The 18,449-nt window shown below is 41.6% G+C and overlaps 1 protein-coding gene across 1 annotated transcript in view; it reads left to right on the top strand.

The window, feature by feature from the left end:
- Window positions 1–17,568, top strand: part of ARGLU1 (arginine and glutamate rich 1) — a 108,114-nt gene extending 90,546 nt beyond the window's left edge. The window contains exon 4 of the mRNA XM_085622897.1: window positions 16,753–17,568. Coding sequence (XP_085479023.1) covers window positions 16,753–16,917 — 165 coding nt within the window. The 3' untranslated portion in view covers window positions 16,918–17,568. The remainder of the gene's footprint in view (window positions 1–16,752) is intronic.
- The last annotated feature ends 881 nt before the right edge of the window (window positions 17,569–18,449 follow it).

The raw sequence follows: 18,449 nt of genomic DNA, 5'->3' as shown, positions 1-18,449 counted from the left end.
TACTCCATCACTAAGAGACCTTGGTCTCTCAAGTGGAGTGCTGAAGATGCAGAGGGTGAAACATCGGACACCGACCTGCTGATCGTCGACGTAGAAGGCCTGGAGACAAAGAGATCCATCTTCCTCAAAGAAAACGCCAGAGCCAAGCAAATCTCACTCAAGGGCATCGAAGGGAGCCTCAACGTCAAAACACTTGCCAGCCACAGGCATGCCTGAGACAAGGAACCCCTCAAAGGGGACACCGCAGGAGGAAGAACTCCAGAGAAATTCAAGTCATCGAAGGACGTTCATGGAAAGGACGTTTCGATGCTGAACACAGACAGGTTGCATGCAGAACATCAAAGCTCGATGACCAAAACATCTTCAAAACTTCTTCAAAAGACATTTCGCCGAAGAGAAAGACATCCTACGTCCATGCTGAAGAAGGGATGGCAGAAATCGATTAGTGGAGGAGTCTCAAGGGCAAAATGGTGGCCTTTCTACAAAAAAAGGACGACTTCGTCGAAAGTCTAAAGGGCTTTCGGATCCCGCCGAAAAGTCGGCGCCAAAGGATCATGGGGGAAAGAGGTTGAGGAAATTGAGCCTCCTTTAACACCAAAACCTGAGGAAGAGGAACTCTTTTACAAAGAGGTAAGAATAACTGGCAAGATTGTATCAAGGCTCTTAGGAATCAGAATACACAGAGGCCCAGTGGCAAGATCTAGAAATCGAATCCCCTGAGGAAGGGGTGGATAGTCCAGGCCATTGCATCCAGATGACATGGCATGTACAACCAAGTCATAGAAAAGGCTGCAGACAGGTACAGAGTACAGCTGAAGGAAGGAAGACCCCAGTTTCCTACTGGAAACACTTATACCAGCACAGGCCAGGAATCAGTTCATACCAATGCTCCTTAGCGCCCTAGACCAGGGAAGAGAATCTTTGAAGGAACCTGCCACTTGTCAAACTACAAGTACTCCTCTAAGGATCCAGACAAGGAGAGCAAGAGGATGGAATGAAACCAACAGAAGGTGCACAGTCCGTTCAGAACAAAATAGCAAACTAATAGTTATTGTAAAGGCGTATATGAGATCCTGCGAATAATTGAGACACCCCCCCCGTAGGAGATAGGAGTCCATCAGCCCACCCTTAATGGCGAAGCATCGTCATCTGGAACTCCAAGGAATCACTGTCTGAGCCCGAGATCGCAGATCACCAAGGACTCTGCCTGGTGCGCAGGCTAGTGAAACCCAGAAGGAAAATAAACTCCTGCCAGGGTGTATACTTGATCAAAAAATGTGTTTAATATGGATTAACCAAGTTTCATGTCTAAAAGAACCTATAGTCTGATATAGATTTTGCAGGCTAATTCTTGGTTCGTGTAAAAAGTGTGACCACACTTTTTACACGAACCAAGAATTAGCCTGCAAAATCTATATCAGACTATAGGTTCTTTTAGACATGAAACTTGGTTAATCCATATTAAACACATTTTTTGATCAAGTATTCATTTTTAACCTCACATCACTCTTTAGCACTGCACTTCACTGGAGCCCTCGACTACTTGGGTATACACCCTGGCAGGAGTTTATTTTCCTTCTGGGTTTCACTAGCCTGCGCACCAGGCAGAGTCCTTGGTGATCTGCGATCTCGGGCTCAGACAGTGATTCCTTGGAGTTCCAGATGACGATGCTCCGCCATTAAGGGTGGGCTGATGGACTCCTATCTCCTACGGGGGGGTGTCTCAATTATTCGCAGGATCTCATATACGCCTTTACAATAACTATTAGTTTGCTATTTTGTTCTGAACGGACTGTGCACCTTCTGTTGGTTTCATTGTGTCTATTAGGGATTGGAGGTGCTCCAGTCCTTAAACCAAGTCCCTTTCTGCTTTTGACCCTCTTATAAAATTGTTGTTTTGAGCAAGAGGATGGACCAGTGGCATATTGCATTTTCCAGTGCTCTCCTTTAATCGCCATGCCTACCAACAGTGGGAAAAGATGGGGGAACTGAGGAAGCACCTCCCTGAACAATACAGAAAGAGGGCTGCACACTTGGCGGAAGATAACAGCATTTCAATTGGCATTTGACACAGCAGACACATCCAGCCACCATATGATGACTGGAATCACCCTCCTACCCCGTTCATGGCTGAGAATTTCAGGATTCAAGCCGGAGGCGGAGGCTAACCTACTTATGGTAGCATTCAATCAGCTAAAAAAGGACAACAAAATGACAATCTATGGAAGCATTGCAGTTTAGGGGGTAATACGAAGGGGACAGTATCATCGTGCGGGCCTACAGGAAGAGGCAGCTTCCAGGCTGGAACTTTCCACCAGGGAGGCAACCAATCGGCCACCAGCCAAACGAGCTGGCTGTACCAACAGCAAGGACGACAGCCCTTTCGGTGAAGATGGAGTTAGCCACATTGAGGAGGCTCCAACCAATAATTGACTTGGCAAAGCCCTGCAACATCTCACGAACACCACCAGTGAGATGCACAAACAAAGATCTAAGACTCCTATACACACCAGTGGGAGGCAAAATAAAAGACTTTTTTCAGAAGTGGAGGAAGAGAACAGCTGGCAAATGGATTCTGAACAAACTACAGTACAGATATTGCATAGAATTAGATGAAATTCCTCCCGAATGTGGACCAAAAAAGAAGGCCCATTCCAAAGATGAAACATCTCGTCTTCTCAAGGAGGTATAGGAATTATAGGAATTGCTGGACAAAAACTCAATACAAATGGTATCCAGGCAATCGGAAAAGGACATTTCTCAACCATTTTCCCAATTCCCAAGGTAGACTGATCCCTACAACCAATTCTAGACTTACTGTTAATAAACAGGCTTATAAAGACGCAAAGATCGAAGGTTAAAGCATTGCAAGAGGTCATACCACAATTGCAATAAAGGGTTTACATGGCAACTATAGACTTAAGATGCCTACTTGCACATTCCAATGAAGTCACAGCACAAGAAATACCGTAGGTTTGTGGTGAATTCAACTGTCTACCAGTTCTTAGTACTGTTGTTTGGGATAAAATCAGCAACAGTAATTACAAAGTTCCTAGCAGTAGCAGCATACTTAAGAAGACAAGGCATACATGTCTGTCCTTACCTGGACAACTGGTTTGTAAGAGAACTCCCACAACAAGTGCAGAGATCATATACAACAGATAATAAGGACACTATTTACATTGAGGGTCATCACCAACACCGGAACAAGAAAAAAATATTTCTGGGGGCAAGGATCAACTCAATCCAAGGAAGGGTATTTCCCAGAGAAAAGAGAACACCATCACTATTAACAGAAACTCCGCTTTACCGGCAGAGGCAAGTTCTGACAGTGCGGACTGTGGGGAAAATATTAATGAAGTCATTATGCATCTCTTTAATCCCATATGCATGACTTCACATCAGACCAATAGAGGAATGACTACAGAACCAATGGTCTCAAGCTACAGGGAGTTGGAAAGATCTAGTTGTTGTAACGCAAAAGGTACAAGAAGAGATAGCGTGGTGGAACAGATCACATATAACACAGGGGAGAACATTTGCTCAGCCAACTCCAGCTGTGACGATTACAACAGACCCCTCTCGTATGGGTTGCAGAGCTCACATGGGAAGCCTCAAGGTACGAAGATTCTGGAAGAAATAGGATGCGGTACAATACATCACCATCCTGGAATTAAAAACTGTGTTCCTAGCCTTAAGTGTCTTTCAGTAAGAGCTAGTGGAGGAAACAATATTGATACAAACAGACAATACAACCACCATGTTATACATCAAAAAACAGGGAGGGACTCCATCCCTGCCCCTGTCGAAGCTAGCCCAAGAACTCGAAGTGGGCAATTCAGAGAATGATGGAAATCCTAGCAGTTCATCTGCCAGGGAAAGACAATATTGAGGCGGACTGACTGAGCAGACAAGCCTAATGCTCCCACGAATGGAAACTAAACCAAAAAGCTATTGGAAAGATCTTTCAGAAATGGGAAACACCAGAAATGGATCTGTTTTCTACACCACTGAGCGCAAAATGTCAAACTTGCCTCCAGATGACCATACCGCCTATCCCAGGGAGTGCACCGTCGATAGACTGATCAGACATTTGTGTACGTGTCGAGGCCCACCAATAACAAAAAGGCCCAATTACTAGATGGCGGAATAATGCACAGCATATGAATCCAGACAAAGTTCAAGCTGCAAAACTACACCTACATGTAAGAAACTACGATTCCAGTGAGTGCCTCTCCACAAATGGCGGGTCACAGTAATGTGATCGATTCTCGATTAATATACTAGTTTTGTATGATGTGGTCTGCTTATCAAACTCACAACAGTCATAAAATTAAGGCATTGCCTAATTTTCATCGTCCAAAAAAGACTATATCGCCTCTTACACAGTCATCCTTGGTGGTAGAGATTTCTGTATGTTTCTTGGGTTATAAAGTTATGATTTCTCCCTTTGACTCCCGTCCATCCTATTTCAAGCCTCGCAGCCTTTAAAGCAATCATTAGGCACAGAGTACTGTTTACCATGCCTGATTGCACACATCGCTTGCCAGCATCCATCACTCCAAAGTTCCTATCAATTATATATCTGCTTCCAGCTGTGCTGTCTTTGGACCAACCTTAACAGAATACCGGCCGAGGATAAGAGGTTCTTAGTCACAACAGAACGTTACTAATTGAACAGAAACGGCATGCATGTAAGAGTTTAAACTATATTTCAATTTGTGGAACCTCATATCTAATTCAGGAGTGTCCTCTGAGTGCATCTATATGCTAATACCATCCAAAGGTAAACCTTCTATAGTACTGTGCAACATTTTCCAATCAGAGTACTTGAACTTCGAGGTCAGTAGAATCGTGAGGTTAATTGGGTTCTTGCCAGATCCACCAGAAAGGGTTTTTAGCCTGCAGCCTACTAAATCTCAGAGTAGTGTCTTAATCATTTTAATCCTTATTTCTAATTCTTACAACCAGTTGCTTTTGTTATTTCTCACAACTCCTCTGCTGTTTTGCCCGCAAAATTTATTTTCAGAATTCTGAAGTTCCATAAAGCTTACATTATACATGTTAAGCAGACCCCCTCAGGCAAAGCCAATTACCTAGAGGCAAAAGCTGCAGGAGTCCTAAATTGAAAATAAGAGGTACTAATACATAGTTCTTTTTGTACCATTGACAACTGCTCATAGCGAGGTGAGGAAACTTGCTACATCCGTTATGGGCCCTCTTATATTTATTGGTGCGAGACCTTGAGACTCCTAATTTGATCCGATTCTAGATGGCTTCATGAAACCATTCATCCTTCAGTTATCTCGTTGGGGTTACCTGATCATTGCTTCAGAGATACTACTGTTATAAGGTAATTCCACTTCTGTCTCGGTCGAGCTGGTATTTTCTCATAAATTTACTTGAACAGTGAATAAACTCTTTCATGAGCTATATAAATTTGAAACATACAGTGCATTATGCTGCAAATTTCACCAATGCACATACATTTTCACAGCTTCCAGTTCCCTTCTTCAAGAGGTACTGACTTTCCTTTTTCTCTGACCTTGCCTTGGCTTGGTCTCTGAAGTGTGGTAGATTTTTTACTTCCCGATAGACAACATGACCATTAATTGAAGAGCACAATCTACTTGTCTCTTCTGAACCCTAGGTTTCACAATTTAGGAGTTGTATTGAATGTGTTCTGTAGTCCATAACAGATTGATCATAATACAAATGAAATGTACGAAGAACTCTTGTACCATGGATAGCTAACCCAGTTCCTCTTCAGTAAGATACAAATGTATCTTTGGCTAGTTGCAGTAGAGCCGTAGAACACCAGATGATGCACATTGGAATGATCTGCAGTGTGAATCGTTCTGGATTTACATGCTGTGCATTCTGCTATCTAGTGGTTGGGTCCTGAGCGTTTTTGTGCCTTCTCTTGTTTTTTTTTAAGGTTAAAGCCTACCAGACAGTACAGCTTTCTGGTTTGCTAACATCTTGGGGACATTCGGAAAGCTCACCTCGGAATGCGTTCTGCCCATTGCTTACCAATGACTTTGCAGTTTGTAACTCACATTTGTTTGCTTTCTGTTTGCTGGCTCGGTTTGTTTTAGGCTTGCCAGCTTGAGTTTCTTACCTTCCGGTGCCCAAACCCTATTTACTGTAGTGTGCCACCAGTGCTCGATTTCTGGCAACAGGCCTTTACATCTTGTTCTTATCTCATCACATTTATTGTGCATTCAAAGACCGAAGTCAAATGTCAGGATCTGTCTTCCTGGGAGCTTGGTGTTTACTTTTCTTTCTCTGACTTCAAAGTGGGAGGATGTATGTGACAATTATGCTGGCTACTCCGGCTATGCTTAAAAAGGCTCTACTGGGTATTTTTTTCTAGCACAAAACATCTAAATGAACTGTGCAGATATTTCAGAATATCAGATTACAAAAAGCAAATTGTTTGGTAATTGTGTAGTGGAAACAAATATTTTAATACAATTAGAACATTAGGTGATGTTTCCACGTATCGTTTGTGCACTGTAGACCTTTATCAGTAAAACTGTACGTCTGCAAATGTAATGTTCATTTCAATTGAAGATATGTTTTATGTAATGGCTGTAAGCAACCACACCACACACAGGGTCCCTTTATCGCATGGCAAAAGAATGCTGGTAGGGTTTGAAACACGCGCCTTTCAAGTTTCTTCCGTAAGTGCCACCATAAGTTTGCACAGAAAGACAACCATCAAGTGTGCAACTTGTGTCTGCTCATGTATCACACACTGGAGGGCTGCAATTCCTGTGCTGAGTTTCAACAAGTTCTTAGAATAAGAGAAGAGCAGAAGTGGGCCCCTGTGCCACTGCACCGCTGCAAAAAGAGACCCCAGGGACAGCGGAGCTGTACGATGACAACTATGCAGGAAGGGCACAGCTGCAAGATTCTGAAAAGGAGACTATAGAAGCCGAGAAGGGATAGGCGCAGAAGGATTTGTTGCTGAAAGACCCCAAAAGAGGCCCAGTCTGAGCTTGAAGGTGACAGATGCACTCTTACACACACCCCACAGCAAGATGCAAACCCTCTAAATCAGCCTCTGCCCCGAAAGGGGGCACATGGCATGGAAGCGAGATGTCTCCCTTTTCGGAAATTAAAAGAATGGTAGACGCTGAGAATAAGGTGGTTGATGTCGAAAAGTGTCTTCAGGCCAAAATAAAGGACTTAATCAAAAGAGAAAACTAGTTGTTTGACTCCTTCAGGGAATACATGATCTCACTCCGGCCTTCGAAGGTAACATCGGTCAAGGCAAAAGAGCTAGAAATCACGCCAACGCCAAATGTAGCTGAAAATAGAAAGGCCTTCGAGGAGGAATTAGACTAAAGCCCCTACAAGGGCGTGGCAGGATGGACTGGTGGGACACAGACTCACTGGAGGAAGGTATGGATACATACCCATCGACGCTGTCGTCCCCTGGCAACATCTGTGTATAACATGGTGGTGAAACAGCAGCAAACTACTACGGCATAACTGTGAGGAAGAAGTGGAGTCGTACTTCCTACTTAAGACCGTACTCCAGAACATCATTCCATTATCTCCTTTGCACACAAGCGTGCCTAATCAGTGGGCCCATCACACGATGGAGAAAACAAAGTGGTGGACAGGAAAATTGAGGTCAGCGGCAGTCCAGTGGAGTTTTGCTACCCCCATCGCCCTCCTAAACAGATATGCCCACCAGTAGCATCTTCCCAAAGCAATACCAGGAGAGAGGAAAGGCACTTGTCAGGGAGGACAAGACTATCAGTAACACCTGTGTGAAGTCAGCCCTAGACGTGGCAGACACCTCCAGTAGGCAACTCTGCACTCGTACCACACCCTGGACCAAGAGTATCTGGACTCAGGCAAGAGGTGCAGGCAGCCGTGGTGAATATACCCTTTTTGGAGAGTCCCTCTTCAGATCGTCGGTTGAAGAGTGCATTTAGGGAATTAAGGACAATGAGACAGACACATCTATGGGTGAACTACAATTCAGGAAGGCAACCACCCCATGAAGGGAATTGAGTGCATGAGGAGGTTCACAACCATCAGCCTCCCATACATCATTCGCCACACAACCTAGCAAGAGAACTCCAGCACAATGGCAATACAACGGACAACAAGGGCAGTCCTTTCAAGGGAGAGGATGTTGAAGAGGCGCAGCATCATGACTCCTCCGAGCACCCTCTGCTGAACTCCGCACCATTAGGGGCAGAACCGGAGCATTCCTTAGGGAATGGCACACTATCCCCTCCGACAAATGGATACTCAACATAATCCGTCACGGATATTGCTTAGATAATACTTAAAAAAATTAAACCTCAAACCTGTTTCAGAAAAGAGCTTTGAAAAGGTACCACTGTCCGAAGAGGAGCAATCCCACTTCTTCGTGTCAAAACGAGACTTGTACCTAAGGTCCATCATGGATCTTAGAGCTCTGAACAGATACATTTAGACACAAAATTTCAGATGAAAACACAGAGGTCATCCCACTCCTCAGAAAGGGTGACAACAATAGACCTAAAGTACACATCTACACGTACCAATGAACAAAAAACAACGTTCCTGACATTTGTCATAGACCTGGCGCGCTACCAGTTCAGTGTTGCCCTTCAGGGTAAAATCAGCACTGAGGGTGTTTACAAAATATTTAGCTGCCGTGGTTGCGCACATAAGAAGAAAGGGGAACCACTTATACCACTGCCTGAAATGCTGGCTCATAAAGACAAAATAAAATCGAACAAGCAGTGCAGAGACAACACAAACAAGGTTATGCAAACGCATAAATTGTTTTTTTCATCAACCTTGAAAAGTCCTCCACAGTACCAGAAAGGGAAAATATTCCTACGAACCAGACTAGACTCAAAACGCGAGTGAGCGTTCCCTGTACAGAGAAGGGTCTAGATTTTGGCGCAAGATGTTCGACTCTACCAGAAGAAGCAATCTCTGACACTGAGGACTGGGGAAACTGCTGGGCATGATGGCACCATGCATACCGCTCATACCAAAAGTCAGGCTCCTCATGTGACTGCTCCAGTCTGGCACTGGACAAAAGACCCAGGGGCACACTCCATGAGGAAGAAAGGGTCATTACCAGCCCTCGTAGATATTGTCTTAGTTAATGACATCTGCATGGCTGCCACATCGTCCTCAGTACAGACCGTTACTAAACATTACTGTGGTGACATCCAAGCAAAAAAAGGAGGCACTGGTGGGGAAGAGTCCTCAAACACCCAAGGGACAAGAGAATACTGCTACACAAGGCACAGCATGTGAATCCAGAAAGATTCGTGCTGCAAAGCGAAACGGTTATTCCCCTGTAGGAATAGTTTTGCAGCTTGAACACTTTCTGGTTTCACCGGCCACCCTACCACCTCCACCAGAAAATGAGTGCGGAGATTTGCAGTGTGTAGGGGAGACAATCCATCAGACATGATCTAAGCTACAAACATAAGGACACCGGAGGAGAGAATCTGAAATGTATCGCACACCTACCTGGCTAATGCCTTTTCTAAGCAATGCTGAAGGGACACCGAGCAGCCATTCTAGCGTACACAAGCGGTGTCCTAGTAAGGAAGGAGTTTCTTCCAAATGCCAATGGTCCAAAGGTTTTGTGGAAGAGGCAAAAAGAGTGGCACCACCCAGAGAAGCACCCACATGAAACCTCAAGCTGGTTCTCACAAAACTAATGAAACCACCCTTTGAACCCATGCATATGGCAGGACTCCAGTTTCTCGCCTTAAATATGGCCTGCCTAGTAGTCATAACCGTGCTGCACAGGTTAGCAAATAGCAGGCACTCAACATGCAGGAACCATACATCCAAGAACACAAGGACAGAATAGCAATGAGAACCTATCACAAACTCTTCCCAAAGGTGCTTTCACACCTGCATGTCACACAGTGGAGCTTCCTGGGGGTACTTCTGATGTCATCCAAGACTGACACAGTACCTAGTGGTAGTCCAATGCGCCCAGTCAAGGTAAAAAAGAGAGAGAGAAGAAAACGGACAATTCAGGACCCAATCAATAGAAGGCGAATAATGCACAGAATCCAGAAAGCCATCAAGCTGCAAATAGTCTTGTACAGGTAAGTTACCATTTTGGTTCCCTCCAAATTATTTTACGTTTAAATTTTAGTAGCAAGAAAGCTTGATCCCAACTCTGACTCTTATGTTCTAAGTTCACGTTTTGACTTTGAATGAGCTGTATACACTTGTACAGATGCAGGTTGAATCTAAATGCAGTATAACTGCTTTCTCCCTTGAATGAGTATGAAATATATTCAGACTGAGGAAAGCACTTGCTGAAGTCTGTACAGAGAAGAAGGTAGAGACTGACTTATGTAGAGAACCTGCCTTATCTCAGCTCTTCCCGTGCTGTTATGTTGAGCTTTGTCTTGCAAAGTCTGTCTGAATCAAAGGTTTGCGTGTGCTGACTGGCCATTCGAACTTTATTGCAACCTTAAGACCACGTAGTGTGACTGGGGAGAGTCCAGTCGCTGCTGGGCATGCTGATGAAGCAAAGCTACTTGCCTACAGGCTTTTCCTCCTCATTTGATAACTCATTGCAACTCATGTCTCACTGGAGTTCAGACCATGTGTACTTTTCCACGAAGTCTGAGACCTGCTAGAACGGACTTGTGCCTTTCTGACTCCCTTAACTTACACCGCCACCTGTGCCAACCAGCACCTAGAGCCCTACAAAACTGCAACTTTCCTTATAATTGTTCCTCTTTTGGACCCGTGTCATTAGAGGTGTCCTGATCGTTCCTTGCTCTGCATTGGTGCACAATGAGATTACAGGGCTGTTTACTTGTCCTCAGACCCTCTGTTATCATTATTTAAGACACAGGTGCAATCAACTCAATGCTTCCTGGTTCATCAAAAGCTTTTGCTTACGCCTGAAAAGAATGATCACAACTCCCCACAACAGAATTGTTTGGAGCAGTGGTGTAGCCCTCACCACCTGCAGCATCAGATGCACCTTTGAAGGTACTTCCAAAGCTGTTAAAACTTGTTTTGCCTTTATAATTCGAGACACTGTTCTGTGGCTGTTCTTCACTGTCCGCTTTAAGCTAATTCCTGCTGGTCTATCCTATTGATTGCGTAATGAGTTATAATTCAAGATTTACTATGGTGATGTCATGGCACAAGTTGTGCATGGCTTAATTGTGTGGGAATGAGGGATATAATACCAAACCCTTCTATTTAGAAGCATTTCCACTGCTGGGTGAGGAGAGCTCTATAGTGCCCACACAGTTAGTTACTCCCATGTGTGAGTGTATGGAGATTGAAGGTTCTTGCACCCAGGAATCAGTTAGGGCAATGGAGGTCCATTTCCTAACATCCATTGGTTTAATTAAACATCCCGCTGGCCAATTCCCTATCTTCCCACCACATACTTTAATTAATTTGAGCAGTCTAAGATACCACAGCAGTCATGGTCTTCCTGTGAAGATGCAGTTGCTTATTTTGCAGAAAAATCTGACTTCCATGGCGCTCCCAAAGAATGCTCAAATTGATTGCATTGTATTCCCACGTGGAGTCCTCTCAAACTCATCCATCAACGTTGCTCCTTATGGACTCTGGAAGAGTTCCTTGACAGATGATTCTTTGATCTAAAAGTGAATGTCTACTGGCTGGAGCTTCAAACTTGCAGTATGAGCACAGAATTACACACCATTGCATATCAGTCTTTTAGATAAATGTTATGGCTCTTCAAACCTTGCTCTGATCTCTGAAGGAAATGATGTTCATATTACGTAGACAGTTAACTGTAGTGTTCATATTTAAACTGGATGAACCCCCTTCTCATTTCTAGCTGATTTTGAAACTTTGGAAACAATGCACCGAAAAAAAGCTTGTCAGTGTAGTTCACATCTGTGAAGCACACAAGCAGAGTCACACTTTTGCGATCCACACTAATTGAAAATTGCTGTTCCTGTCTCATTTTATTTTCAAAACTGGCATGTTTATCCTTGACCATCCTACTTATCCCCTGGGCAATTTCAATTGCATTACATGTTTGCTAGTGAAAGGGGTAGTTCTCCTAATTGGAATGTTCTTGATAAAGGTCTTGTTCAAGGCATGTGTGGCTGTAGATGCACATGCTTTGCATACTCCTGCCATCTATTGTTGGGTAAGGATGTGTGCAAGTTGTTTTTCTTCGAAGAAGTCGGAGTCACGAGGTAGTGGTGACTCTTCGTGATAATGCACATGGGCACCCCTTCCATTGTTAGATTGTTCTCTTACTGGTTTTGGGTTCGGATGTGTGTGCCTGTGCTCTGGTTTGAAACCGCGACAGTGCTCTTTTCGTGCAACACTATTCCCCTCATCGGTATTGTTTCGATCGCTTTTAACAGTCTGCGTATCGAAATATATCTAAAATGTTTGTCGAGTCGCTTTGACCACACCTCTACAGGGCCTTGCCCTTTGGGCCTTTTATCATTCTCCATCAAATTCTTCAGAGAATGGCTTGCTGGTGATGGAACGGACTTTAAAATAGTCAGTGGAAAACTGCCCAGAATTAAAGTTCTTAAAACTCTTAAAACTTTCCCCGTATTGAGTCGCAGCTGGATGAGTTTCAGTGAAATCTGACAGTGAAATTGTCGCGTGCCGGCCGCCAGAACGTAGAGACGCGCTGAGCGCTAGACAGTACTTGTGCGGGCCCCCTTGCGGCCAGATGACTGCACCACGAGCCTGGCAGTTAAATAGCAGCTAGATGAGAAACAAGAACGGTCCCACGGTCGCCCAAATGGAGGGAAATCGCACATTAGGCAAACTCGCACAACAAGTGAGACGGTAGATAATGAAGCAGCTCAATGTCAATTTAAGTAACTGCAATTCCGAGTGTCAAGAAACATGAAAGGCACTTATCTGTATGCTGCTGGAGCAGTGAAGAAAAAGAGTCTGCTAGGACTCTCCCAACGCCTCAGTGGAAACATTGTTTTTTTAATAATTGCGGTTTCTGAAAGGATTGTGAGGCGCTGTCGATGCGCATGCTAAATGGTAATTCTCCACCCCCGACGCATGGTCCAGTGGCGATACTAACAGAAAGACCACATCATGGTCGCGCCACCGCGTAATGATACCAGCACAGAGACGCGGTGTTCTCTCTTCTTTGGTGTATTCGACGTGTGAATCCCTGATTCTTGAAACACTCTGCAACAGCTCCTTGCTGGACCAAAGAATGACTTTCAGGCGCATATCACATTGAGCTCCACTGTAAATTGACTCTGCCTCGTATATGGTCAAGAACATCGGTCCTGTTTGCCATAGACTCCATCAAAGATAGTCTTAAACCTGGAAGTACTGAGATATACCAGGTTTTTAATATACATGGCTTCCTGATGAAGGCTGTCAAGCTGAAACGCACGTAGTGATTGGAACAAGCCATGATGGAGATGAAAAACCTGTCCAAAACAACTTTCACAGTTGACGAAAAAAACATTGTAGACTGGTAAAAAGTTTTTTTTTAAATTATATTTTATCGGAAAAAATAAGTCATTAAATGGAGATTAACAGAATATGTCCTCCATGTGAGATGTAAATATACAACATATTTATGCATTTATCATTATAATTATGCAATATTAAAATATTAGATAGCTTAAAAAATAATGAAGGATGAATAAAGAAGAATGACAATGTTGGGGTTGTTACGTCAAATAACAATAAACAGGTATGTTTAGCTTATTGTATGATATATAGATTGAAATATATGTATTTATGATAATTTTCTATCCTCTTTTATATAATTAAAATATTCTATTCTCTTTTATATAATTAAAATATTCTATTTCATTTTGTGATCTGGGTTTTGGTATTTAAGCTTTGGTGTCTCCATTCATTGTAGTTGCCTAAGTATATTCTTATAAAATTGCTTTTGTATCCCTGACTTAGGAACCCCATTAAGTATCAGGGGAACCCCTATATTTACATTTGTTGTCTGACTCTCCCAACGTCACAGTGGAAACGTTTTTTAAATAAAAATTGTTGTTTTCGAAAGGCTGCTGGTTAATAAATGTGAAAGACAAGCCTAATCCTTGCCTCTGGGTACTGCCATAGAATCTGTTAAACGTAGGCTGCCATAAAGAATTTGATTTGGAAACACTATCAACCAAATCACTAGTATATCAAAAAAATAATCCACTCACTTCCTATAATAATTTTTTAACCCATTAACCAATATTGTGATTAAAGGAGACTCGAGTATTACTCAGTTATTTCTGCATACCTTAATAGGTCCTAGCACATTATTTCTTTAAGAATAGATTAACCAGGTTACATTTTGTTTTCTTTCTCCATTCATAGTTTTCAACTTTAATATCTCTTCCAACATCCATAAACCATTTCAGCATGGTATATTGTGACTGCCTCCGTAGTTGGCATCAGCCAAAGAAATACGTCCACTGCTGACCACCTTAAAGGAACCATTTGTAGTTTTTTATTTTAGAAAAGTTGTTTGTTACTGTAATTGAGGTTATCCTAATGATTATATCAGAGTCCCAACTACCAGTTTTTCCACTTTCAGAGTCCATATCAATGTTAGCGCAAGCCTTCGTGGTTTAGATAAACATACAAAATATTGTTTTCAAATAATGATAAACGAGTAGTGAAATTTAAACGTAAACCGAAGTTGAACAAAGAATGGAAACTCAATATGGACGTATTTAAGACTAGCTTGTAGGACTGTTGGTATTGTTTTGTAGTCCCATAAAGATATTGGTTCTAGTTTATTTGATTCTTGGATTTAAGGGATTTTATGTGTTGCCACATAGAAGCAATAGATTACTTGTATAAAAACTTGCAAAATGCTCGCTTTTTTGCCTTCTATCCTTAATCATGGTTTGATTTGTATTATTTTTTCTTTTATTTTTCTTTCATTTTGCACACCTAAAGGCAATTTTATTTGAAAAGAATTGGCAGTGCTTTTAGAAAATAAATTGCAAATCAAATAGCTTGGATGAATAGTATTCACCCATCTTCTAATTGCAGTTCTAAATTACCTCAAGTGTAAATACCAATCATTTAGCATATGACACAGTCAAACTGGCCTCGTCTTGTGTTAAATTGTAGCGATTCGCTGCATTCAGGCTATGCCTTGAATATCCGTTTTAATTTGTTCAGGGCAGCTATTTAGAGGTGGAAGGAGTATAACACAACCCACTACCCTTCCTAGGTCAGGCTTTCCAACAGACTAACAGCAGAGTTGAATCAGCCCAAAGTTTACATGTGACATCACAAGGACTTTACAAGTCACGTATTTATGGGACCTTGGCAGTAAGACATATATTATTCAGAGTCTACTTCTACATATGCAAAAACACTCCCTAAAGTTTGTATCAATTTTGCTTAAGGATAGTGTTTTAATGCTAAATTAGAACTTTTTGGACTAAAGGCAAAGTGTTACCAAACAAAGCCTCCATCGCTGCTAGAATATAAAAGATAGTATGATGAAATTGATTATAACTAGACCAAAGTTCCCAAGAGAGAGGGAGGTAAAACTTCTAGAAACCTGAAACTGGTTTAAATGTTTGTTTTACATCTTACAATGCATCTTTTCCTCTTAAGTCTTAGTGTGGTGTGTCAATAAATGGAATAACACAGAAAAGGTTAAAAGTGTGTATGGTAGGATCATTAAACAATGTAACTGTATATCCTTAAACACATGCGAAAGCCTACTTATGCTTGCAAGAAGGTCATGAAGGGTTAAGCTGCCCCATGCAATATAACATTCATGTGTTGCTAGGTGAAATGCCTTTCTATCCTGAAGTTTTAAAGCAAAATATGGAGACTTTTGGGGATTGGCTGACTAGGCACTCTTGGTGGGTTTTAGATATGGTACCATTGCCCCCCCCCCCCCCCCCCCCGGTTACTGAATTGAAACCGTAAGATTATCAGATTATCCAGGGCACATATATTTGGATAGTCTTAATACCAGAAAGCTTTCATTTGAAACATGTCGACATTTCAAAGCATGCATGTCAATGCTTTGATGTTTAAAGGAGTGCTGATAGCGGCCCTACTGATTTGCATGGTGTGTTGAATATACTCAGCTGAACATGTATTTACCTGCAGTGAAAAGGTATTTGTGGGTTTTGTTCTGTACGTTGAAGCTTAAAAATTCAAATGAGAAACAAAGACTGTTTTCCCCATTGTTTGCCTATTTCATTTCTACCTGCTCTATCCATCTTTGGGCTTGCTTTTTCCCCCTTTTAGTTTTATTATTGGCTTTTTTGTCATGACCTGCAGTTCTGTCCACTAAATGGCTTATCCCCTTCCTTATGCCAAGCCAGAGTTCTGTTGGCATTCCCCACAACATCTGCAGTGGATATAAGATGTGCATTTTCTCCAGGACAGTTCCAGTATAGAAGTAGACCAACATGCAACACTTACACAAATAATGAAAACAACCAACAGACCTCAGCTGTAGAAGACTGTCCCTGTAGTTGGGTACTAAAAAGGGAAATGGTACTTGTGTGCCAGCATCCACGGCAGTAAATTGCAGGGACAAACTTGTATGAAGTCTAATAAACCTATCATGTTCAGATTCTTATAGTTCATTGAGTCTTGTGGTAATGTTCACGCCCTAGTTAATCACATTTTATTATAGTTTCAACTATATAATATGCAATGTAACTTCTTTATTATAAGCATATGTTGAAAAACTGTACTCTTCGCTATAAGGTAAAGAAAAGATTTATATATTTGTATTAATATAATTTTATATATGCTTATGTGCAGGCTGAAGAGCAATTAAAAATTGTTGAGGAGCAAAGAAAAATTCATGAGGAGAGGATGAAACTTGAACAGGAGAGGCAGCGTCAACAAAAGGAAGAGCAAAAAATGATCCTGGGAAAGGGGAAGTCGCGGCCAAAACTGTCATTTTCATTAAAAACTCCTGATTAAATATACACAGAACTTTCTAAGAAAAAAAACTTTGTATAGTAGCTTCATGTTGAAGTGATTTTTATTTTTTTTCTTTTGACTTTTTTTTTTTTTTGGAAAGTTAGTTTGTTCTAATAGGGGCTGTGCTCTGAATTTCTTAACTTGTTTTCCTTTTAACTTGAGTTCTATTAGGTCAAATCCTTATCAGATCGGTGTATTTTAGAGAATAATGTATTTGTTCCATTTTGATTCCGGAAGTGATCTGAAAGGATTAGGTCACCAATTGCAGCACAAGATCTGATAAGGTTTTTAAGTGACCCACTATGTCAGAGTTTTACAAACTCAGATTTTTGTACAAAACACATCTGCTTTTTGTTTTTTTGTTTTTTACTTGGTATTTGCAACAAATTTCCCAGAGTATTACTGGACCTCTGTGATGTATTAAGACGGTGTCTAGGATACTGTTCCGTTGTTGCACTTGGTGTTCCTGATACAGGTAAGGATACAGATGGTCTAATCAGTTCAACAAATTTGTGTATAAATATATAAAGTTCAGTATTGTCTCTGGTGAATCTTTTAATCAGAATGTAAAAACAAAGCCAGCTTCCCAAACCCATTGTGTAAATAACCCAATTTACTGAATAAAATAAAGTCTTAAATGCGCTCCTTCAAGGATTTTGTTTGACTATTTCATGAGGTTCCGAAGTGTTCTGCTCCTTGGTTTTGTAAAGTAATCATTTCTGTTGGTGGTTATCAGTTATTACCTACAAATAAGTAGTGCAACGATTGCATAAAAACAGCAATGCCACAATTATCGTAGATTAATACGCCCTAGTAACTTGCTGGATGTTTGCGCAGTCCCCGATCACTAAGTATTTAGTTTGTTGAAGAGGAACATGGGTGTGCATCGGATAGTCCCCCTCCACCATCATCTTCTTTTTTTTCTTTAGATTCTATTCTGTTGCACAGGATCACTCTTTAAAAATATTTGATGATAATCATCTTAAGAGTGAGGAAAATACGTCAACAATGAAGATTTCTTTTGTTATGTTGAATAAATACAAGTATGTTTTATGTAGCGCTTTCTTAAAGTGTGGCAATGTGTACTGTATATGAACCTCTCCAATCATACCTACTCATTGCTTTAGTGTATCAGAGACGGTATAAACAGGACAATGCAACAACAACTGGGACTAAATAGAATGCCAAGTTATGAATTGACATCAAGGGCAGTTTTAATGACTTTTCTAAACAGCATGTGCGGGTACCAAATCTTAGGCATGGTTATCAAATTGGTTTTCTGCAAATATTTGTTTTGATTAAAAATGAACTGTCCCCATTTCAATACTACTTTTGTAGTATGCCATGTTTTAAACGGATTGCAGTGATCTTTTCATGTTCTTTTCCCTGGGAAATTATTGGCAGTACACTGACCGTAAATAAGGTATCATGTAATGCATTCTCTGTATCTAGAGTCTGTTCAAGAGGAAAAAAAGATTAATCAACTTGTTTAGATTGAGCAGGAACTAACTGCAGATGATCTTGATATCGGA

This window comes from Triturus cristatus, chromosome 8 (assembly GCF_964204655.1).
Source record: "Triturus cristatus chromosome 8, aTriCri1.1, whole genome shotgun sequence".
In the NCBI taxonomy this organism is placed as follows: domain Eukaryota; kingdom Metazoa; phylum Chordata; class Amphibia; order Caudata; family Salamandridae; genus Triturus; species Triturus cristatus.
Note: the sequence above shows the minus strand (reverse complement) of the source record. Positions and strands in the feature narration are given on the sequence as shown.